The 25,041-nt window shown below is 39.0% G+C and overlaps 1 protein-coding gene across 2 annotated transcripts in view; it reads left to right on the top strand.

Moving 5' to 3' along the window:
• Window positions 1-25,041, top strand: part of PTPRO (protein tyrosine phosphatase receptor type O) — a 274,904-nt gene that overhangs the window by 136,422 nt on the left and 113,441 nt on the right. For both annotated transcript variants that reach the window (XM_064377705.1, XM_064377707.1), the window contains exon 2: window positions 20,661-20,934. In XM_064377705.1, coding sequence (XP_064233775.1) covers window positions 20,661-20,934 — 274 coding nt within the window. The remainder of the gene's footprint in view (window positions 1-20,660; window positions 20,935-25,041) is intronic.

The raw sequence follows: 25,041 nt of genomic DNA on the forward strand, positions 1-25,041 counted from the left end.
CAATTAACAAGTTCAGTATGTCAAGTAAAAGTAATAATATTTCCTTAACACCGAATAGCACAGCATGATTGACATAAATGCCCATCCTTCCAAAGAATGGAATCCTTTCACTTGGTGCAATAAATTGAATACTGTCTTTTTACAGCTGTTCCCAAAGACAAAGATATTTTTGAGCTTCATTTATAAACCATAAATATCATATTGTTGTTCCAGCCTTCTTGTAATTCAAAATAGCATCAGTGCTGGCTGAGCATATTACTTATGCGTTGGAAAGTTAGAAATGTTGACAATTTGAAGTTAACGTTGTGAAATGAGGATGAATGTGCAAAATGTTCTAGCTTTACTCTGTTTTATATGAATAATCTGAACATATTTCTTCTTTATATATTGGTTTAAGAAGATGTTATAAATACCTAACTCGGGGACAGAAGGATTTTGGCAAAGGAGAAGAGACATTTAAAATTACTTCTATGTCTTACTCTAAGAGCAATCTGCCGATTAATAGAGTTGTATGATTCCAGGTACAGAGGGATGTGTCCTAAGACTTAGACAGAAGGTTGTGAGTTTACAGGAAAAAAAGAAGCTGATTCTTTCTGGGGTGTCTTAAAGGCTTCTCAAAGAAAATGGTACTTGAATAGAGATATACTGTCAGGTATTTGAAGCAGAGACAGGATATTTCAACAAGAAGGAATGCATAAATAGGACACAGGCAGGGAAGCAGCTGGGGCATATGGAGACTGCAGAGTTTGGCTATTTAATGGGGTTCATGGAGGTTGTGACAGAGAAGTAGTGGCAGATAAGATGGATGGTAAATTGGGGACATATTGTGGAAGGTTTTGGATGCTAAACTAAGTAATTTACTTTTTATTTGGTAGTGAATAAGTGTTTTTTCCCACCAAGTTTTAAAATGCTGAATATTCACATGATCAGAGTTGGCTATTGCTTGGATACTTAGAATGTACCCAGATATGTTAAGTGGTTTATAAATATTATCCAATATGATCATCACAAAAATATGGTTGAAAGAAGTATTAACCCCATTTTTCAGATGAGAAAACTGAATCTCAGGCTATATGATTTGCTTGTGTACAGCAATCTAACAAGCAGATATTTTATCAAGATATTTTTGTTCATTACTCCTCATAATAAGATCCTGTTCCATTAAAATCCTGTTATGCTTCACAATCTAATATTTTGAAACAGATAAAAATAGAAAAGATTGAGAATATGTCAGAGGTTATTTTAATAGCACAAGGAGTAATCATTCTGATACAATTATGTTTGTCACTAGTTCAAGTAACAGCAAATCTGAATTATGGTTTCTAAAAAAATGCACATAGAAAAATTGTATGATTGTTATTTTAGATTTTTAGCATGATGTTAAGGGTTCCTATGCAAGGGAAAATTTAAATTTGTTTTTTGCCTGTTGGGTTTCTTACGTTATTCAGAAAGTTTTGCCACGCCTCTAACAGGAACTTTCCTAACAATATGCATTATAATTTCCATTTATTTATCTATCTATCTATCTATTTATTTATTTATTAAGGTTTTTTTGTTTTTTGTTTTTTGTTTTTTGTTTTGTATTTGGGCTCTGGGGTACATGTGCACATCCTGCATCCTGCAGGATTGTTGTATAGGTACATACATGCCATGGTGGTTTGCTGTCTCCATCCCTGTGCCCCCCACCCTCCCCCCCATCGCCTACATCAGGCATTTCTCCCGGTGTTATCCCTCCCATCCTCCCCGCCCCGCCTCGCTGTTCCTCCCCTCCCCTCCACCCCCACCCCCGCCGCCTCGCCCTGTGAACTCTGTTCCCTTCCCTATGCCCAAGCGTTTTCATTGTTCATCACCCGCCTATGAGTGAAAACATGCGGTATTCGGTTTTCTGTTCTTGTGTCAGTTTGCTGAGAATGATGGTTTCTAGATTAATCCATGTCTCCACAAAGGACACTAACTCATCGTTTTTTATGGCTGCATAGTATTCCATGGTGTATATGCGCCACATTTTTTGGTCCAGTCTATCATTGATGGGCATTTGGGTTGGTTCCAGGTCTTTGCTATTGTAAACAGAGCCACAGTGAACATACATCTGCATGTGTCCTTATATGATTTATAATCCTTTGGGTATATACCCAGTAATGGGATTGCTGGGTCAAATGGAATTTCTATTTCTAGATCCTTGAGGAATCACCACACTGTTTTCCACAATGGTTGAACTAATTTATACTCCTACCAACAGTGTCAAAGCATTCTTATTTCTCCACATCCTCTCCAGCATCTGTTATCTCCAGATTTTTTAATGATCGCCATTCTAATTGGTGTGAGATGGTATCTCAATGTGGTTTTGATTTGCATTTCTGTAATGACCAATGATGATGAGCATTTTTTCATATGTTTGTTGGCTGATTTATTTATTTTTTTTGAGACAGAGTCTCGCTCTGTCACCCAGGCTGGAGTGTGCAGTGGCGCGATCTTGGCTCACTTCGACCTCCGCCCACTTCGACCTCCGCCTCCTGGATTCAATCAGTTCTCTGCCACAGCCTCCCAAATAGCTGTAATTACAGGTGCCGGCCACCACACTCAGCTAATTTTTATATTTTATTAGAGACGGGATTTCACCATGCTAGCCACGCTGGTCTTGAACTCCTGAGGTCGTGATCCACCCGACTCAGCCTCCCAAAATGCTGTTACTACAGGCATGCGCCACTGCGGCCAGCCAATGTCCACTTTTTTAAACCATCAAAATTAAGCATATAGTGTGTAACATCTCAACTATGGCAAGCACCTTAATTACATTTTTTCATTTTAATCTCACAACAACCTTGTAAAGTTGGTGTTCTTTTCCCATTTTATAGATGAAGAAACTAAGGCTGAGAGACATTTTATCTGTATGCGATAGAACCAAAATTCATTTTCAGCTCTATTTGTCTTTAAATCACTACTGTTTCCACTGCAGCCAATTGCCCTGTAACTGCTCATGTAATAAAAATGACTGACCTTAAAGTGATATTCATAGCTCATGATTGAAAATAAATAAAGAATCATCCATGACACAAACTTGAAATGCAGGGAGTGTACCATCAATATTAATACGTAGGCTTTGGGATCAAAGGAATGTGAAGATAACTCCCATATCCACCACCTTAAAGTTGTGTGGCCTTAGATGTATTATTTAATCTTTCAGAGACTCAACTACTAATCTGAAAAGTGCCAATAGTAATATCTACTTCAGGGAGTTGTTAAGGGGATTAAGTGAAATAATGCCTAAAAAGAACTTCACACAAAGTAGGCTCTTAGTAAAAGTTAGCTCTAGATGAATAGCACACTATGCAATTTCCTTGATTCTCATAGCTTCATCTCTGGGTCAGTCACTTCCAAATATTAGGTCCAGACATCTCTTCTCAATTTTGGATCCATGTATTCCATCACCTACTTAGCATCGGCACTTGGATGCCCACAGGCATTTCATACTTTGTATATATCAAACTGAACTAATGATATATGTCACCTTTCCTCCTTCCCTGCTAGTATCTGCTCTCCTGCAGTCTTCCCATTATATGGTGGTGAGGTGTGTGTGTGTGTGTGTGTGTGTGTATGTGTGTGTATAAAATCAACACTGCAACCAACCCACAACTAATCCATTCTTAAGTGACTCAGTGCTAAGGGATATGCCTTCTAAATTCCACATGATATTACCCTAGTCCTAGTGACTATCATTTCTCTACTGGAGTAATGCAGTCACACCCACTGTGACCTATACTCGCCAACCAATTAGCAATACTCTAACCAGAAGGACCTTCCTGCCCTTTGAGTCTTAAGATTGGCTTAAAGTTTCATTCCACTTTGATGAAAATCCAAATCCCACTTGGGATTTTTGTTAACTTGGTGTAAACATTCATTCTTATAAATTCTTCTTCCTTCATAAGCCAACTTCCACAAACTGCTTCTGTGACCTAACACCTCCAGGTGAAACTCAGCCCCTTTTGCAAGTTCCATGGATGATCCACTCATACAAAGCATTTGTAAGCAAGCAGACTTTAGTGAATATTGGGATGCAGGGAGATGGAGAACTATTTGCTATTCAGAATGTGAATTCCAATGGTGCATTAGGCATTTCCAATCTTGAATGCCCTCTGCCTTCCTCACGGTCTGGATATTTGCATTGGCTGATTGTCCCTTCTTCATCCCAGCATCATATCATCTTGGGGCTCTTATACCCTTTCTTTATTCCAGATTTCTTTATTCTTTATTCAAATATTTTGTGATTTGAATCCCTGTTTGGATATCTAGTTTTTGTTTGTTTGCCTAGCTTCCTCAACTCACAACATCAGTATTTCCTTCTATCCCAAGTGGTTACTTACCAAGTATTTTTCCAATAAAAGTTTCCACCCCCAGTAGGAATTCCAGAGCCAGAAAGTAACACCATAAAGTTTTTGCTTCTATTACAGAATGTAAATCAGATCATCCCACTCCCCTGCCAAATAATCCATAAGTGGCTTCCCGTTGCCTTCAGCATAAAGCCTCTAACTTTTTTAGAAGTGTCTACAAAGTTTCCCATGATGCCTCCTCTACCGGCCATTCAAATGTTATTTTGGTTTCTCATCCACATTGTGCTTTCTCCAGCACCCAGGTCTTCACATTCACTGTCCTTAGGTTCTGTTCTTTCTCCAACTCATCATCAGTTCAACTCTTACCAGCCCATAGGTCTCTGCCTAACTAGCACTTTCTCTGGAGCCACCTGCTAGGAGCTCCTTGATCATCAGGTATTTATGGAAAACAATGCTTTTTCCACTTGCAATTATCTAATTATTTAAAAGAATATATTTCCTTTCTCTCCACAGACTCAAAACACCATTCACCAGGACAGAAACCAGATTTCTTGTCTAAACTATCATATTCTCAGCACGAAGCATACAGCAGGCACTCAATTGTTAAAAACTATCTGAAGGTACACGTGGAGTCAACCATCTGTGTAAAAATATTGTGCTTAATCTCCCTTAACTTCTGGGCTTTAATTTATTCTGCATATATAGGGATCAGTCTTTCAGAAGACCCAGAAAACCTTAGTGAAGGTAGAGGGCTCATTAAACTATTTGCTTTAAAGCTCTGACAGTTTTGTTTTTGCTGATATTAACAACCCAACAAGAAGGGGAGTTAAAGGGCAGTGCTTACCAAAGGTCACAAGTGTACCGCCGAAATAGGCTGTGAGCTTTGTAAGTAGGCTGCACTCTTGTTAGCTATCATCAGGATTTAATTAACTGATGTCACAGTTGGATTGACATTTCATGCCTGAGGGGAAATTTGACTGAACTCATCCATTCCAAAATAAATGATTAGCACCACTGTCTTTCACATTATCTTTCAATAAGTGGGACAGCTACATTTTCACAACTTGCTGGGGTAAAACCATTTTCAAATTCTAAATACTGGTGAGCATGAAAAAGAGGGATGGGAAATAACAAAGTCAGGCAAAATAATATTTGTGGGTACTTCATTTTATCAAAATAAAACTTATTTCAGAGGCAGAATGAACCTGTCAGGAACCCCTGTTTTTCATAACAAATTATGCCAGAAAAATGTTGCATCATTTTTGAATTTGCCTGTTGATTGAACTGTTGAGAACAAATGTATTTTATGGCTTCCTGGATTGTGGGCCGACCCCCTACCCAGTCAGTCACCAGCCAAGCACAGCTTCCAGATCTTTAAACTTCTCAGCACAGTAGGCCCCAAAACTGTTCCCATGGTAACCTTCAGTCAAACAGGTGAGCTCTGGCTGTCATTTGCAGGCAAAATGAGGAAAAGAAATACTGGCTGCTCTTGTTCATGATGTCACAAAGAGAAGTAACACTGATTACTGAATAAATAGACTGAAAGTCACAAGTTGTTGAACCAAATAAGAATCATGGCATTAGTGTCCTGATAAAAAAAAATACAGCTTCTAAAATTTATGTCTCAAAGAAAATCAATGGGAAAACAGATCACAAATTTTGTAGAAACATTAGTTATTTTTTTTGGAGGATCTACTATTAAATATTGGGTCCTGGGATGAAAAATTTACATATATGATTTCATTTGTCCCTAACCCCAAAAAAACTGTCATAATAAGCTTTTAGTATTCCATGATTTACCTTAAATAACTGAGGTTCAAAGAATAAAAATAAGAGACTGTCACTTAAGTGGGATTTGAACCCAGGTCTCTGTGTCTCCAAATTTCTGGGTTTTTTTTTTATGATGCTACACTTTTTGAGCATTTATCAAGCATATTCTAGAAGAATGAGTCAGTCACAGTTTGTGCTGAGGGAGTTTGCCGCCAATTAAGTACAGATGTGAAAGGTGGCATTTGGGAAATCATTTTGGCTCCAGGATCTTACAGTCTGGGGACTGTAGTATAATAGAGTCACGAAATCTGTAGTTATAAGAATTGCCTTGAGTGCATGCTCCTCCACCACATAATAGGGTAGCCTTGAGAAATCCATTTAATTCTTTGAACATCAGTTTCTTCTTCTGTGAATTGAGATAATAACTTAATGGAATGTTCTGAGGATCAAAGGAGAAAATGTATTTGAAAGTACTTTCTAAAGTAAAATTTGATATGTGATGATTATTCTTACCCTACATATCACATAAACTCTTAGCACATCTCTTTGGCACAATAGTTTCTTTTCACTTAAGACTGGCCAGTTGAATTCATTCCTCAAGTGTGTTTTGTTTAATCTCCAAAATTAGGAGTCATGCAGGGCTTCCACCCTGAGTTCATTTTAGAAGTCAGGAAATAATTGCCACATTATTATATATATATAGAACTGTCATTTTACACATGCACACATATATGGCAACTTGATAAAATAATATCATTTGTATTTATTTTAAATTAATGTTTAATTGGTGACAGATTTTAGCTATCACCTACACTCTGGTTGGGCCAAGAAAATAGAGTATGATCTAGAAACTGAAAAAAAAAAAAAAAGATAAGCAATGGTCAAGGAAATGGCAGTGCAAACAATTCAAGGGCTGTAATCTGGCAGCCTATAGGCTGGGCTGTATTTTCTTCTTTGGCCAGCATATATTTTCTTTGGCTGCATGGCTTTATTTTGTTGTAATTTTGCTTTTTAATGATGCTCTTAAATAATGTATGCATCCTCCAGTTTGCTAACATTCCATCATTTTTATCCTCTTACAACTGGTTGCCTCTCACATATACATTACCTACCTGATAGTAATTGGGAGTTGGGAGTCCCTTTACCAAATAACAGGCAAAAGAGATGAGTCTTCTTTATTCTGAAACCATAAAGAATGTATCTGTTGGGAGGCTGAGGTGGGAACATTGCTTGAGCTCAGGAGTTTGAGACCAGCCTGAGCACCATGGTGAAACCCTGTCTCTACAAAAAATACCAAAAAAAAAAGCAGTTTTGGTGGTGCATGCCTGTGGTCTTAGCTACTTGGGAAGCTGAGGTGGGAGGATAGCTTGAGCCTGGGGAGTGGAGGTTGCAATGAGCTGAGATCCGTCCACAGCACTCCAGCCTGCATCTGATCATTTAACACAGGAAAGGCTGAGCATGAACTGGGCTCAGGCACCAGATCTCACAGGAGTAGAGAACTGACATACTGTATCTGAAAGGATACATTTAGGATATGTATTAAAAAGTCTAGTATTACATAGCTGGTTGAAAATATTCTAATTCAGCAAGCATTTAAAAACTTTCTGTATGAACTTCAGGAAGGTTTCTGGCACACAATAAGTACGATGTCAGTGGATGCTCTGTTATGTCATCATCATCATCCTCATTTTATCATCAGTGCTATTTTTATTGGTCAGACACAATTCTAGGAAGGGCAAAGGCTCTTAACTCCTGTCTTCCTCTTTACTCCCAAATAGAGGGTATGCCCAGTGTTCTGCTCTGTTTCTGATACATGCTTGTTGCCTAAAACATATCTGAGGAATGGCTGCAAAAATAATGGAAGATTAGACAGAGGCCATCCCTGGCCTTTGAGATCAACAGCCAGATTCCACTCTGTTTCTGAGAGCTGTGAATAATTTTAGCCAAGTATCAGAAGGAGCCTGGGAAGTGTAGCTCTGGGACTTTGATCTCCCGGAAGGAACTGAGAAGCAAGAATACCCAGGTGGAAGAGGTTTCCTAAGAGCTTGACAGGATGTTTAGTGGATGCATTATGTATTGTCTGCAGAGAATCATGGCCATAAGTGCTCTGTAAGCACCAGACGTCATTAATATTACTATTTAAAAGAACTGAGCAGCCTATTCCTGCCTAGGTGGTAACCTGAGCACAGCAGAATTTTCGTAAGTCTGATCATTGATTGGGTTGCCAGCTGGAGCACTGACCATACTCTGATGTACGTCATGCAGGCTGATTTGGTGCAGCCAGCACTGGCTCTGACTCAGCATCTCACCTGCCTGAGCTATTGCAACACCCTTCCTACTATCTATTGGACTTACATCAACCCAGTCAGCCACTTATTCTACATACTCCTAATTATATAAGTCTTGCTAAGCTGTAATCAAATCATATCGCTTTTCTGCATTGCAACAGTTCATGAGTTACTTTGGCCTAAAAAATATCCAAACTCCTTAGCAAGGCGCATCTTGGTCTTGGGCCACCAATGCTCTACTCTGAGCATCCGCCATTGATCTAAACACTCTAGAGGTCTGTGGACCCTCTTCCTTCTTAACAAGAGACTTTTATGACCTGGGTTCCCCTGGCACTCATGAGCATCTTTCAAACATCACTTGCTCCCCGAAACCTTCCCTCACACCCATCTGCAAAAGCAGAATTGAAGGCTTTCTTGTCTACATGTCTGTGGCACCGATCAGTTCTCTTGCATTGGCCAGAATATTTGGATGCAAATCTTGGAAGTCTAGATCAAATAAATTAAGGAATATATTGGGATTTATTCACTCGCGTCACCAAACTGCACAGTGGCTGGGCCTTTGGATGACTGTGACCAGGGCCTCAGATCAAATCAGGGAGTCTACTACAAACAACTATCTTTATGGGGCAGGAATTACACACACTTCAGCTCTGCATTCATGCATACTTAAAGCCAAAAAGGAACAAGAGCTCCTTCCCATTAATTCTAGTTATAAAATTTCAGAGGAAGCACTCTGGATGGCCTGGCTTGGTCCACATGTGTGTCACAGGAAGGGCACCAGGTGCCACAATTCCCCTAGACTGCTTCAAGGTGCCTTCTCAGACCCAATGGCGGGTTAGTATGATCAGCAACCCTCGCTGGAACCTCATTTGCTTTAGAGTGGGAAAGAAGCAGTGCCCCATAAGAAGGTGCAAGCTCAGATAGAATTTCAGACAGGCAGAGAAGTAGGTATCATCTGGACTATTATCTAAATTCAATAACTAATGACACTTCAGATCCTGTGTATTTGAGTTTGCCTCTCACTACAGAGTGAGCTTCTAGAGTTCAAGTACCCTTCTTACTCATGTGCCTCTGCTCACATCTAGCATGATGCCTGGCACCAGGTTGCCACTTAGCTCATGCTTGTGTGTTCCTGAATTAAAAAATGGATAGCGCTCTGGGGCTCTGTGAACAAAACATCCAGTGAACATAATTAGAGAATTCCATAGTGTTTGGAAGTTAGTTAAACAAAGGTTTATAATTTAAAAGACATTGAGTGACTCAAAACTAAACTAAAACAAATAACTTTTGAAATACAACTAGTATTTATTGAGTTCATAGGGTGAGCATTTTTATGAAAGACACTTAATCCTCACAAAAATTCCATGAGTTTTGGGAATTAGCCCTATTTTATAAATTAAGAAGCTGAAGTTAAGAGATCCTTGGACTTCCCCTCGTTCTCACAAGTTAAAGGCTCCAGAGGTAGAATAGAAACCCAGGCCTTCTGATTTCAAGTCTATTGCTTTGCTCTTAAGTAAATTATTTAACCTGTCTCGGTAAAATTGAGATAAATAAGAACACTTGTTTATGAGGATTGCTGTGAGGAGTAAAAGAAATAACATATATAAACAAATTAGCACATAGCCTGGTCCAGATGAGGAGATTAACAGACAATCGTGCTATATTTGTCAGTGATGGTGGGAGATTTTTTTCAATTCTGACTGGTACCTGTCTCTAGCCAGTTCTTGTCCTTGTCCCACACCCCAGGGACTCGTCCTGTGTTATTGTCTTCTTTAGTGCTCCCCACTCTGTCTCCAGTAGCTTCTCTCCCACAAGACTGCTTCTAGAACAGGTCATGGCTCCTGGGCTCCCCCTTCTTGTTAAAGCCAAGTGTCCAGGTCTCTTTTGCTGCCTCAGTTAGCTGGCCCCACTGGTTATGGAATGATAAGTACAAAGAGACATAAGGATATATGGATCCTAGACCTTGTCCTGACATCAATTAGCTGTGTGATATTTGCATCACGGTTCTCTCAAGCGTAAAATGAGAATGCTGGACCAGAGAAATCATTTTATTAAATTTGTTATGTAAAGGAAATTTCAGCAAAAATATTTGTCCCGCAAAGTCAAGCAAAACTATTACTTAGTCTTTAAAAAAACTTTTACATATTTTTTACAGGAATCAAGTAAATCACCATTGGACTTGCCTACATTTATCAGATCAATTTCTATCACTTTTAACTGTCCCTTCCTGCTCTACTTCTCAGCAGGGGTTACATGTCTGAAGTGTACACTCAGAATTTTTTCCTGAACATAAATTCCAGGAAAAGCTAAGGTAAAGAAGACAGAGTAGAAAGCAAGAGCACAGATGACACTTCTTTTAAGCGCACTGCCTAGATCTCACTTGGCCTGCTGCCTTCCTCTCATTAGTCGCACCAACTGAATCTGATTAGCCCACTCTGATTTATTTTTGGCAACCTGGTAGTGCATGGGCCAATGCTTATTTTCATGGCTGATACAATCATCCCCAAAGCTGTCAGCATTTGGAAGATTAGTCCCTTTCTCTGGATGATTTTACTGCCTATGAAGCATCATGACACACATTAGATATATATATTTCTTAAACACTTTACAAAATTGAGTCTATTTACTCCTCTCCTTATTATCACAACCACCTTCAGTTATTGGCTGCTGAAACATAGAGAAAAAATTAGTTACATAGTTGATGCTTATAAACTTACCGTTCTCTGAGTTAGTGAACCGCCTGCTATAATCAATGAGAACCAACAGCCAGATTTCAGTGCTACTGGATACTCAGTGCCTGATTTGTCTACATTTTGCTTAATAAGCTTTCCCATTATGCACCAAACAGTACTATCTACGTGAAAAGTGAATAATAAGGAAAAACAAATAGATATTTTCTCCTAAAAATGCAACTTGCAGATATGAAGCACAATATATTAGTGTTTTTTATTTATATTTGTGGACAGTAAGATTTATTAGTAAGGATCATTATTTTTAGGTCTTTGAGATACAAAAATTCTGAGATTCAAAATAAATACTGAAGTACATTTAGTATGAAAAATTTATCCTTTGGGTATATACTCAGTAATGGCATTGCTGGGTCAAATGGAATTTCTATTTCTAGATCCTTGAGGAATTGGCACAAGGATTATAAATCATTCTATTGTGAAGACACATGCATATGCATGTTCATTGCAGTGCTGTTTATGATAGCAAAGACCTGGAATCAACCCAAATGCCCATCAATGATAGACTAGACAAAGAAAATGTGGCACATATACACCATGGAACACTATGCAGCCATAAAAAATGATGAGTTCATGTCTTTATAGAGACATGGATGAATCTAGAAACGGTCATTCTCAGCAAACTGACACAAGAACAGAAAACCAAACACCAAATGCTTTCACTCATTGGCAGATGATGAACAATGAAAACACTTGGGCACAGGGAAGAGAACAACACTCACTGGGCTCGGTGGGGATGTGGAGGGGAGGGGAGGGACAGTGAGGGTGGGAAGGATGGGGAGAGATAACACCGAAAGAAATGCCTGATGTAGGTGAGGGCGGCGGGGGAGGAGGGCAGGGGATGTGGCATGTATGTACTTATGACGTGCACGTGATGTACCCCAGAGCCCAAAGTATAATAAAACAAATTTAACATGAAAAATGAAATGCAATTTGGCAAATTTTCCAATAGGTTAAAAATAAAAGGATTTTTCCATCAGCTCTCAGTTAATTTGAAAGCATATTTATAATGTGGATTCCCCATTTACTAAACATTTCATGAATAAACAACCACTGACCACCACCAAACTTGCAGCTCCTGGAGGCAGGATTGTGTTTTGGATCCCCAGTACTTAGCAGACTGTGTGGTCCTTAGTAGGTTCTTGATTTGTATCGATTAAATATCAATTTGTAACTTCTCTCATGGATGTGATTACTCTTTCTTTTCCTCGTACCCAAGTCTTCTCTATCCAGTGAGGACATTCCAGCTGTTCCAAATCTCCTCTTGTAATGTCTGTCTATAGAGGATTCTAAAGAAAGCAAAAGGATAGAGGAGAAGAAAAAATAAAATCTGAAGAGAGAGAGGTTTAGAGAGAAGGGTGCTATGATGGGGGAAAATGAGGAGTTTAAGAAGTACTGCTGGAGACCTCAGGTGCACTAGTTAATTGGGGTCTAATTTGTTGTTGTTGTTGTTGCTGCTGTTGTTTTACTTCCAGAATTTTAGAAGTATTTCAATGCTGATGAATTTTCTTTTAGAGGAAGGGAAGATGATGAGGCAGGTGATGTTGAGGCCAACCTGCATATTACTTGTGTTCCCTGCCTGATTGGGGTAATGTGTTCACCATGAGGTGAGGGAGGGCTCTTTGTTTTGCTTAAGAAGGCCAGAGGGAGGGCTCTTTGCTTTGCTTAGGAAATGCATCATATTCTCCACAATAAAGTAAGCATATGATGCTAGAGGAAGAATTAGTGCTCCTAGTAAAGAGAGGATCCAGCACCATCTAGTTAGCTGCAGCAGCAAGGGTGTGGGGGCATTAAGGAGGAGCAGGAGTTAGCCTTCAGAGTGAGTGGGGAGGCAGTGGCAAGAACAGGTGCACCCTTGGGCAAAGTAACCCACCAAAACAGGTGCTGATGACTTCACTAGGACTGTCAAGTGCCCCCGCTGCACTTTGGGTCTGTCCATCACAAGCACACATTGTGCTGATAGCCTCCATGGCACCATCACTGAGATGGGAGGGCATCCCAACTACCTTTGAGGCCTGGAACCTCTGGGTGCATGGGTATCTCTTGCACATATCTGCACTGCCACACTATACATTCATCAGCAAATGCTCCTCACCCATGCACAGTGCCCAGGGCTTGCTCATGAACTGCTGGTACTGCCCTGCTCCACCAAGCAGGGGACAATTATGACCCAGCCACTCTGTGTTTCTGGTGGCCAAGAAAATTGTCACATTCTCAATTGATTTTTCACACCCACTATTGCTTCAACACCTCCTTGGGACACTAACAGAGCAAAGTTGGAAGGCAGACTGTACACAGGCCATGAAGCATTAACAATGCAATACATCTGGATTTGGTGCAGGAGGCTAGGCTATCTATGATCATCAGCTAAATAGGTTTTAAAAGAAAGTATAGTAAGGGAAAAGAGATCAAGCATCTATGATAGTAACCTGGACCTTTCTAGTCATATTAAGAGTATTGACAATTGCTTGAGTTACTAATAGAAGTCTATTAATTTCAAATCTTAGCTGGTGAAATGCTGTGGCTGAAAATGTCAACTATCTTTTAAAATATTCTACAGATGAATGAGCCTGGCTTAGTCTGGTCTTTTTTAAAAATTTTATTTAAATGCTTTAAGTTCTGGGGTACATGTGCAGATTGTGCAGGTTTGTTACATACGTATATACATGCCATGGTGATGGTTTACTGCATCCCATCACCCCGTCATCTACATTAGGTATTTCTCCTAATGCTATCCCTTCCTCAATCCCCCCACTCCCTGCTATTCCTCCCCTAGCCCTGTGACCCTAAGGCCCTGGTGTGTGATGTTCCCCTCCCTGTGTCCATGTGTTCTCATTGTTCAATACCCACTTATGAGTGAGAACATACAGTGTTTGGTTTTCTGTTCTTGTGTCAGTTTGGTGAAAATGATGATTTCCAGTTTCATCCATGTCCCTGCAAAAGACATGAACTCATCCTTTTTTATGGCTGCATAATATTCCATGGTGTATATATGTCACATTTTCTTTATCCAGTCTATCGTTGATGGGCATTTGGGTTGGCTCCAAGTCTTCGCTATCATAAATAGCACTGCAATGAACATACGTGTTCATGTGTCTTTATAATACAATGATTTATAATCCTTTGGGTATATACCCAGTAGTGAGATTGCTGGGTCAAATGGTATTTCTAGTTTTAGATCCTTGAGGAATCACCACACTGTTTTCTACAATTGTTAAATTAATTTACACTCCCACCAACAGTGTAAAAGCATTCCTATTTCTCCATATCTTCTCCAGCATCTGTTGTTCCTTATTTTTCAATGATCACCATTCTAACTTGTGTGAGGTGGTATCTCAATGTGGTTTTGATTTGCATTTTTCTAATTACCAGTAATGATGACCTTTTTTTCATATGTTTGTTGGCTGCATAAATGTCTTCTTTGGAGAAGTGTCTGTGCATATCCTTTGCCCACTTTTTGATGAGGTTGTTTTTTTCTTGTAAATTTGTTTAAGTTCTCTATAGATTCTGGATATTGGCCCTTTGTCAGATGGGTAGATTACAAACATTTTTTTCCATTCTGTTGGTTGCTGGTTCACTCTATTGATAGTTTCTTTTGCTGTACAGAAGCTCTTAAGTTTAATTAGATCCCATTTGTCTATTTTGGCTTTTGTTGCCATTGCTTTTGGTATTTTAGACATGAAGTCCTTGCCCATGCCTATGTCCTGAATGGTATTGCCTAGGTTTTCTTCTAGAGTTTTTATGGCATTAGACCTCATGTTTAAATCTTTAATCCATCTAGAGTTAATTTGTGTATAAGGTGTAAGGAAGGGATCCAGTTTTAGTTTTCTGCATATGGCTAGCCAGTTTTCCCAACACCATTTATTAAATAGGGGATTCTTTCCTCATTGTTTGTTTTTGTCAGGTTTGTCAAAGATCAGATAGTTGTATTTATGTGGCATTCTTTCTGAGGCCTCTGTTCTGTTCCATTGGTCTATATCTCTGTTTTGGTCTTAATGTGTATTGGTGTTAATCCCAGTTTGCATTATATGGGTAATAATCTAAGATCAGTTTTTCCTTTGAAGGATTAGAAACCTTTGTTCATGTGTGTGGGTATGGGGAAGGCAGAAGAAGCAGTAAAAGAATTTTGTTCACCCTATTAGCAGAAAAGAGCCAACAGGCGCAGACCACAACCACAGGCAAAAGGAGGTTAGAGTAGCCTATTATTAAATTTAATTTTTAAAAATACATACCCTTCTCTCACCATCACCCACTCCAGAGAACAAGGTAAGATACCAAACCCCTCTATTCTAGGGATTCCATATGTAAAGCCTGAGACAGTGAGGATGAAGAATAAAAAACTTACTTATGAAAGGGAAGAAGGCATCTGTTGCTACTTTAACCTTCAGACACTCCCATCCCCAGCCCCTTTTGCTTCTCTAGAAAGAGCCCTGCGAATCAATTTAAGTATAGAACAAGCCCTTCCTCTAGAGGGGCACTCAAACCCCAACATGGAATTGGAAGTTCTGGGGTTAACTGAGGAATAAGGAAGCTTAGTTTGGCTGAATATGAAATTCTGGGTTGACAATTCTTTTCTTTAAGCATGTTGAATATTGGCCCCCACTGTCTTCTAGCTTGTAGGGTTTCTGCAGAGAGATCTGCTGTTAGTCTGATGGGCTTCCCTTTGTGGATAACCCGACCTTCCTCTCTGTCTGCCCTTAACATTTTTTCCTTCATTTCAACCTTGGTGAATCTGACAATTACGTCTCTTGGGGTTGCTCTTCTCAAGGAGTATCTTTGTGGTGTTCTCTGTATTTTCTGAATTTGAATGTTGGCCTGCCTTGCTAGGTTAAGGAACTTCCCCTGGATAATATCCTGAAGAGTGTTTTCCCACTTGACTCCATTCTCTCCATCACTTTCAGGTGCAACAATCAAACGTAGATATGTCTTTTCACATAGTCCATATTTCTTGGAGGCTTTTTTCAGGTTTTTTTTTTTCACTCTTTTTTTCTCTAATCTTTTCTTCTCATTTTATTTCTTTGAGTTGATCTTCAATCTCTAATATCCTTTTTTCAGCTTGATCACTTTGGTTATTGATACTGTGTGTGTTTCATGACGTTCTCATGCTGTGTTTTTCAGCTCCATCAGGTCATTTATGTTCTTCTCTAAACTGGCTATTCTAGTTAGCAATTTGTCTAACCTTTTATCAAGGTATTTAGCTTCCTCGAGTTGGGTTAGGACATGCTCCTTTAGTTGGAGGAATCTGTTATTACCCACCTTCTGAAGCCTACTTCTGTGAATTTGTCAAACTCATTCTCTGCCCAGTTTAGTTCCCTTGCTGGCGAGGAGTTTTGATCTTTTGGAGGAGAAGAGGTGTTCTAGTTTTGGGAATTTTCAGCGTTTTTTCACTGGTTTCTCCCCATCTTTGTGGATTTATCTACCTTTGGTCTTTGATGTTGTTGACCTTTGGATGGGCTCTCTGAGTAGACATCCTTCTTGTTGATGTAGATATTATTCATCTGTTTCTTAGTTTTCTTTCTAACCATCAGGCCCCTCTGCTTTGGGTCTACTGGAGTTTGCAAGAGGTCCACTCCAGATCGTGCTTGCCTGGGTATCACCCGCAGAGGCTGCAGAACAGCAAAGATTGCTGCCTGTTCCTTCCTCTGAAAGCTTTGTCCCAGAGGGACACCCACCAGATGTCAGCCAGAGCTCTCCTGTATGAGGTGTCTTTCATCCCCTACTGGGAGGTGTCTCCCAATCAGGATGCATGGGGGGCAGGGACCCACTTGAGGAGGCTGTCTGTCCCTTATCAGAGCTTGAACACTGTGCTGAGAGATCCGCTGCTCCCTTCAGAGCTGTCAGGCAGGAGCATTTGAGTCTGCTGAAGCTGTGCCCCTTTCTACCCTTTCCCCCCAGATGCTCTGTCCCAGGGAGCTGGGAGTTTTATCTATAAGTCCCTGACTGGTGCTGCTGCCTTTTTTTCACAGATGCCCTACCCAGAGAGGAGGAGTCTAGGCAGGCAGTCTGGCCACAGAGGCATTGTTGAGCTGCAGGGTGTTTGGCCCAGTTAGAACTTTCCAGTGGCTTTGTTTACACTGGGAGGGTAAAATCACCTACTCAAGCCTCAGCAATGGTGGATGCCCCTCCCCTGACTAAGCTTGATTGTCCCAGGTCAACCTCAGACTGCTGTGCTGGTAGCAAGAATTTCAAGCCAGCAGATCTTAGCTTGCTGTGCTCTGTGGGGGAGAGACCCAACAAGCTAGACCACCTGACTCCCTGGCTTCAGCCCTCCCTTCCAGGGGAGTGAAGGGCTCTGGAGTTCCAGGTGCCACTGAATAATGGGAAAAAAAAGCTCCTGCCCTAGCTCAGTGTCAGTCCAGAGGGCCGCCCAGTTTTCTGCTTGAAACTCAGGGCCCTGGTGTTGTAGGCACTGGACGGAATCTCCTGGTCTGCCAGTTGTGAAGAATGTGGGAAAAGTGAAGTATCTGGGCCAGAATGCACCATTCTTCCTGATACAGTCTCATGGCTTCCCTTGGCTAGGGGAGAGAAATCCTTCAACCCCTTGTGCTTCTTGTGCTTCCAGGGTGATGCAATGCCCCACTCTTCTTCAGGTCACCCTCCATGGGCCACACCCACTGTCCAACCAGTCCCAGTGAGATAAACCAGATACTTCAGTTGGAAATGCAGAAATCACCCACCTTCTGCATCGATCTCACTGAAAGCTGCAGACTGGAGCTGTTCCTATTCCTAAAAGTTTATTCTTAATGTCTAGCTCATATTACAGAAATCTGACTAGGATTGCCCCGTATCAAAAGCACTTAGCACATGCTAGATACTGGTCCTAGAGCTGAAGATGTAGCTGGAAATAAAATGCAGTCCATGACCTTAGAGGACTTACCATCTAGTATGGTGAGAATATGAGGAAAACAATTTAGTCTATTAAATGTTAAGATAGAATTAAATTTGTTTATGCCACACATTCACTATAAGTACTAGGACCTGTCAAATCTGGATTTCTAAAAAATAAAATAAGAAGAAAAAGCTAGGCCATTTTTTGGTCTATAAAGCCTCTTGTAGGATAGGGATTTGTATCGTGTGCTTCATTTGGTTGCTGACAATATGTGAGATACCAAAATCAATAAGTTAAACTGTAAGTGGAAATGTAAATTAGTTCAGCCATTATGGGAAACAGTACAGAAGTTCCTCAAAAACCTAAAAATAGGACTACCATATGATCCAGCAATCCCACTACTGGATATCTATCCAAAGGAAAGGAAATCAGTATGTTGAAGATTTCTCTGCCCTCCCATGTTTATTGCAACACTCTTCACAGGAGGCGAGATATGGAATCAACTTAAATGTCAATCAGAGGGTGAATGGATAAAGAAAAGGTGGTGTATATATACACCACCATATTATATATATATATGTATATATATTTATATATATACACACACACACACACATATGGAATGTTATTCAGCCTTAAAATAAGAAGGAAATTCTGTCATTTGCAACCACATGGATGAACCTGAAGGACAATATATCAAGTGAAATAACCCAGGCACAAGAAGATAAATACCACAATTTTACTCATATGTGAATGCTAAAAAAACTTGCTCTCATAGAAGTAGAGCAGCTGCAAGTTCCTCTAGCAGAAGTCATTACCAGAGCCAAGGAAGGGAGAGAGAGGGGAACAGCCAAAGGCTGGCTAAGGGAGACAAAAGTACAGCTAGACAGGAGGAATAAGTTCTAACGCTCTATTACTATAGGGGGACTATATTAACACTTTATCGTATATTTTCAAATAGCTAGAAGAATGGATTTTGAATGTTCCCAACACAAAGAAATGATAAATGTTTGATGTTATTGATATACTAATTACCCTGATTTGCTCATTACACAATGTATATATGTATCAAAATATCATATGGTATCCCATAAAGATGTAAAATTGGTATGTGTCTACTAAAAATAAGAATAATAAAACCAAAATCAATAAATTGAGTAACTCGTTAGAGGCAAACGCCCATATATAATTAATTCAATCAGCCATTCCTTCATTGATATAACAGAAACTTGACAGACTCAATGTTAGGAAAGATAAATGGACATCTAGAACAATAATTAGGCTGACTTTTTGTACCTGTGACCATGGACGAGTGACTTAATCTTTCTGAGCCTCAGATTCCTCAGTTACAAAGTGAGATTAAAAATAATGATACCTATCTCATGAGATTGATTATAAATGAGATTTTTTTTATATGGAGCACCTGGCATAGTGCCTGGATCCCTGTAGATTCTTAACAAGTTTCAGCAATTTTTCTATCCTGCTATTATATAAGAGAAATTTGAGGCTCAGTGCAGTGAATAACTTACTCACCCAGGACACTACATACCTAGAAGATAAATTAAACACAAGCATGTGGTACAAAGTACATGAGTCTTGTGTGAGACCAGAAAGAAAGATTAATTCTGTCAGCGGAGTCTGAGACAGAATCAGGAAGGAAAATTTAAACCAATTACATGGACGGCTTTTCAAGTATTGTCCATAAACATGTATTTGGAGACTAGGAGCAAAGTTTTTAAAAAGTCCATCAACTGCTGACTTTCCCATAGACATCTGCAGCTCTACCATCTGATCCCTTCACTAGTATAGCTTCCTTCGTCTTTAAGACATTATGCTGGTTAATCTTTAATGACAAGGATCAACAACAGTTTCCCAATCCTGACATTTTAATAATTTTCAGAACTAGCAGGTGAGAAGAGAGGAAAGAACTGCCTTGATATATTCTCCTAGCATCACTCCCTCTAAAGTAAAAAGAGCATATTTCTTTAAACCATGTAACTTTACCAGCATAGCTGAAACAAAGAACTTCCCTAGAACCTGAGTGTCAAAATGACTCATTCATTATTTACTCCTCCACAAGATTTTTATTTTATTTTATTTTATTATTTTTTGAGACAGAATCTCACTCTGTCATCCAGGCTGGAGTACATTGGTGCAATCTCAACTCACTGCAACCTCTGCCTCCCAGAGGCAGGTTCAAGTGAATCTCCTGCCTCAGCCTCCTGAGTAGCTGGAATTACAGGCATGTGCCACTATGCCCTGCTAATTTTTTGTATTTTTAGTAGAGACAAGATTTCACTGTCTTAGCCAGGATGGTCTCGATCCCCTGACCTCAAGATCTGCCCATCTCAGCATCCCAAAGTGCTAAGATTACAGGAGTGAACCACCACACCTGGCATGCAAGATGTTTATTTTGTTTATTACATGACACTGTCCACAAACTGGAGGCATCTTTTCAATGGAAAAAAAATCCTCAAAGTAAAACCCTGAGAAGATCATTAGAGTCCTAAGAGGCATAATTTCTTTCTGATTTTCCTTGTGTAGCTAAAATACCTAAGTAACTCTATTTTAAGAAATAAGGTTTATCATAAACATTAGTTTATGATATAAAATAATATGTAAAAATTATCTTAGTATAACTTTATTGTGAATTATCTGAATATAACTTCCATCTCTTTTTTTCTCTTCCATTCAACAGAATGCTACAGCTTTCCATGTAACTGTCCAAGATGATAATAACATCGTTGTCTCATTAGAAGCTTCAGACGTCATCAGTCCAGCATCTGTGTATGTTGTGAAGATAACTGGTGAATCCAAAAATTATTTCTTCGAATTTGAGGAATTCAACAGCACTTTGCCTCCTCCTGTTGTTTTTAAGGCCAGTTATCATGGCCTTTATTATATAATCACTCTGGTAGTGGTAAATGGAAATGTGGTGACCAAGCCATCCAGATCAATCACTGTGTTAACAAGTAAGCATCATGTGTAAAATTGTCCCCTGTTTCTCCTTAGAGTATATTCCCGTGGGGCTCTGATTGAGACAGTCCACCCAGAATGGCAAAATCTCTTGCCTTGATGCCAAGTGACATTGATTCAAAGTTCTATGCGATATTAAGAATATAGCATCTTGCTGAAGTTTGATGTTTACTGTTTACATCGTGTTAAACAAAAATATTTTTAAACCAAAAAAAGTAAACCTCGATGAAGTAGTATATTTTGAGACTGAGTGACAATTTCAAATTCACGATTGGAAGGTGTAATTTTCTGCTGTATTACTTAATAATGTCATCATAACTTGTCTATTTTTTCCAGAACATGTATTCTCATATTAAGCAATTCAGTTTGGGGACAATGAACTGATACTCCTATTTACCCTGCTCAAATTCAAGTATAGGTCTTTGGCTGAGACATAGAAAAAGATATCTTTATTTATCAGTTGTTATTCCCCACATCATCTTCAAAATAACTTTGCCTTCTACTTCTCAAGAAAAAAAAAATGCCAAGAAAAAAAATTAGTAGCAATTTAACCCTCATTAGTCTATGTCATAAAGAGTTAATGCTGACATTGGGAAATTTTAGGAACAGTTTTAACTTCATGTGATATTTTTCACTTTACTAGCTGACTTTAATATCTAATCTCAAAATAAGATGTGACTCTACTGTCTATGTTGACATATGGAAGAAAAACTGATATCTGTAAGACAGAAGACTTTATCACCAGCACAATATAATGGCTCAGCAAAGTACTTTATGCTTATGTTCTTCAGTGCATCTTTTTCAACAGCTGCAATTTGTTAAATGCCATCTATGTGTGATTGTTCTGGTGATAACTAAGGAAAAAAACAGTGATATTGTCCGTTGGGATAAAAGGAAACAGAAACTACAAGAAGCAAAAACTCAAAACCAAGCTAGAGGACATATTTTTAACATGTCTGTCAAAATTAATTCAAGTCTCCATTGGCAGAGTCCCAGGATCAGTAGTGAGTCCTAAAAATTAGGAATGGCATAGACCCAAGACCTTCAAAGTTTATAGGCATAATGAACAAATGCATTAGTTGAATTAAAAGGAGAATTTACCTGGTAAAATACTGTCTTAAACAAGCTCTAGAAAAAGATGAATTGCAAGTCAGATTTAGGCAGCAGATATAGGTACATAATGCGTACAATACAAACTCCTTAAAATCAAAAGCTCTTATCTTCATAATTTCATAAACACCTAGCCCAAGCCTAATAGATGATCCATAAATATTAGTTTGATTTAGTTGACCAAGTAATAGGAGAGATCTAGGGGGAAAAAACTAAGGCACAGAGAAAAATAAATTTAGGACGATAATGACAGTTGCTGATCCAACATCTATGAGCACGTACTCAGCCATTCCTAATCAGTTGCAGCTGAAGGATTCAGCCCTTTAGCTAACTGTTTGTGAAGACATGTGATAAATCAATGTCTTGATTTATCAGGTAAATCAATCCTAAAAGATTTCTAGGATATCACTTAGCATTTGCAGTGAGTTCCATTCAAAATATATTTTCCTTTGTGATGTTTTTCTTTGAACTGTAGAGCTTACAAGTGTGTTGAATGTCAAAAAAATTGGAAATTTTGCAGACGTCTTTTTTTATTGATTTCTAGAGGAAGTACTGTTGTGATCAGATCATATTTTGTATGATTTCATTTACTTGAAAGTTGTTGATATTTGTTTTGTGGACCCAAATATGGTCTTTCTTGCTGTGTATTCTGTGAGCACTTCCTGGGTGAAGTTTCAATAAGTATAAATCAGGTCAAGTTGATTGTTCAAGTCTTCTATATCCTTACTGATTTTCTGTTTCCTTGTTCTAATAATGACTGGTAAAGGAATCTGAAAGTCTCCACCTGTCACTGTAAATTTGTCTATTTCTCCTTTCACTTCTTTTGGTTTATGTTTTATATGTTTTGAAGCTCTGTTGTTATTAGGTGCAAAAACTTTTAGGATTGCTATGTCTTCTTGATAAACTGAACCATCTGACTCTATGTAATGTCCCTCTATATTCCAAGCAATATGCCTTGTGTTCATGTCCCTTTTGTCTGATATTAAAATAGTGATTTTAGGTTTTTTTTAAGTGTTTGTGTGGCATATTTAATCCATCCTTTTGCTTTCAGCCTACTTATGTCTTTACACGTGAAAGGGTTTCTTATAGACAGCATAGAGTTGAGTCTTGCTTTTTTTTTCCCAATCTAAAAATCTCTGTCTTTTAACTGAAGTATTTAAGACAGTACTATCTAATAAAAAGAGAATGTTAACCTCATATGTAATACTAGGTTTTCTGGTAGACACATTAAAATTCTTTTTGAAAAGGTGAAATTAATTTTAATAACATAGTTTGCTTAAACCACTACATTCAAAATATTATTTCAGAATATAATCGATATACAAATTTATACATTTTTTACTTTCAAACATGAATTTAAGTAAAAATAAAGCTGCATTAGCCTAATTTTAATTGCTCAATAGCAACACGTAGCTACTGATACCACGTAGTTGATACCAACTTAAATAGTGCAGGTTTAGACAATATACATGTAATTATTAATATTATAATACAATTATTTCTGTGGTTGAATTTGAATTTACCATATTGCTAGGCTGTTAGGTAGAATGGTGAGTAAGTCAATCTACTCAATAGTTGAGCTGAGTTGAAGGTATTAGACACCTTCTGCTCATCACAGATTTCTAGTTCTTCCCATGGTAGGCTGCTAGGAGTGGTAGAGGTATTTCTCAGTGTTCCAGTTCCACCCTCAGTAAGCAGCAAGCCCTGAACACCTGCACCACAGAAGAGCTCCCCCAGCAATAGACTGCTGTTGCTTTTCTCTCATTGCTAAGTTTTTAGTGGGGACAGAGGATGTTCTTGGTTCTCATGGTCCAGCCTCAGACTTAGGCAGACCTTGTGATGCTAGATAGGACATTCTTGACATTTTTACCCATCAAATTACACTGACACTGAAATTCTACTTTAAATCTGTGGGTCAGAGAATTTCCTGTCTCTTCTCCAGTGGTAGCAGAACCACTGATACTCTACTTTGTATCAGTGCAGCACTCTGGGCCCAAAAGAGTTTCTTCTCCTCTCCCAGCAACAGGAGTCTTTTGCTTCTATTCATCCTTCAAAAGAAGTGATCTTTACCTGAAAACTAGAAAGGAAAGATGTTTCTGCCCCTCCACAATACATTAAGCTTCTTCTTTATATTCAAGAAAGGTCCAGGGAAGTAAGTTATCTTGCTGGCCTCTTCGTGGTTTCAATTACCATCTGCATGCCTGTCACTCACCACCCTAATCCCCAACCCACAAGAGGGAGGCTCTCTCCAGTCCCCTGTCCTGCCTCTGGTAGTCCTCATGAGCATGGAGGCCCAAAGGGAAAGCTAGAGAGAAATAGTATACTCCATTTGTGTCTGCCTCTCCCAGTTAGTCTAGACCAGTAGTGACCTAGAACTTTTGGATGATGGAAATATTCTATATACATTTTGTCCAACAGAGTAGCCACTAATTTTTAATTTTAATTAGTTTGAATTCATTTAAAATTTGAATTAAATAGCTCCATGTAGCTAGTAACTACCATATTAGATAGAGCAATTCTATGCATCTATTTAGAACATACTCAATCTTTATGAATCCATTAAAAGTGAGCTGCTTTCTTCTTACCTGTTTCAATGTTGCATCCTCTTCCTGCTGTGCTTTGCCAAAGTGAAATCATGGGTCCCCTCTCTCCAGAGGGGCTGGTCATTCCTTGGAATTCACATCACTTGGTTGACTTGCTGTCTCACTTCTCCTGTAACCTCAAGAATAGTTATGATTTCATGGATTACTTGGCTTTTTCTTCTTGAGGTAGAGAAGAAGTGATGTTGTCCTGGGGGCTTTCTACATCTTAAGGGGAAGAGGAAACACGTATTGATTTCTAAAGAGTAAAATTAATTAATGATGGCCTATCAAATATTGTTTTGTACCCCATTTTTAAAGGCTCAATTGCATTATCCCAAATTTAAGGAGCAATAATAGGTTGGGAATATAAGAAGTGGGGGTCAATGCACAAATATTTCTGTGACATCAGGC

Source organism: Aotus nancymaae, unplaced genomic scaffold, assembly GCF_030222135.1.
Source record: "Aotus nancymaae isolate 86718 unplaced genomic scaffold, 86718_ANA_hifiasm-v0.15.2.pri h1tg000016l, whole genome shotgun sequence".
In the NCBI taxonomy this organism is placed as follows: domain Eukaryota; kingdom Metazoa; phylum Chordata; class Mammalia; order Primates; family Aotidae; genus Aotus; species Aotus nancymaae.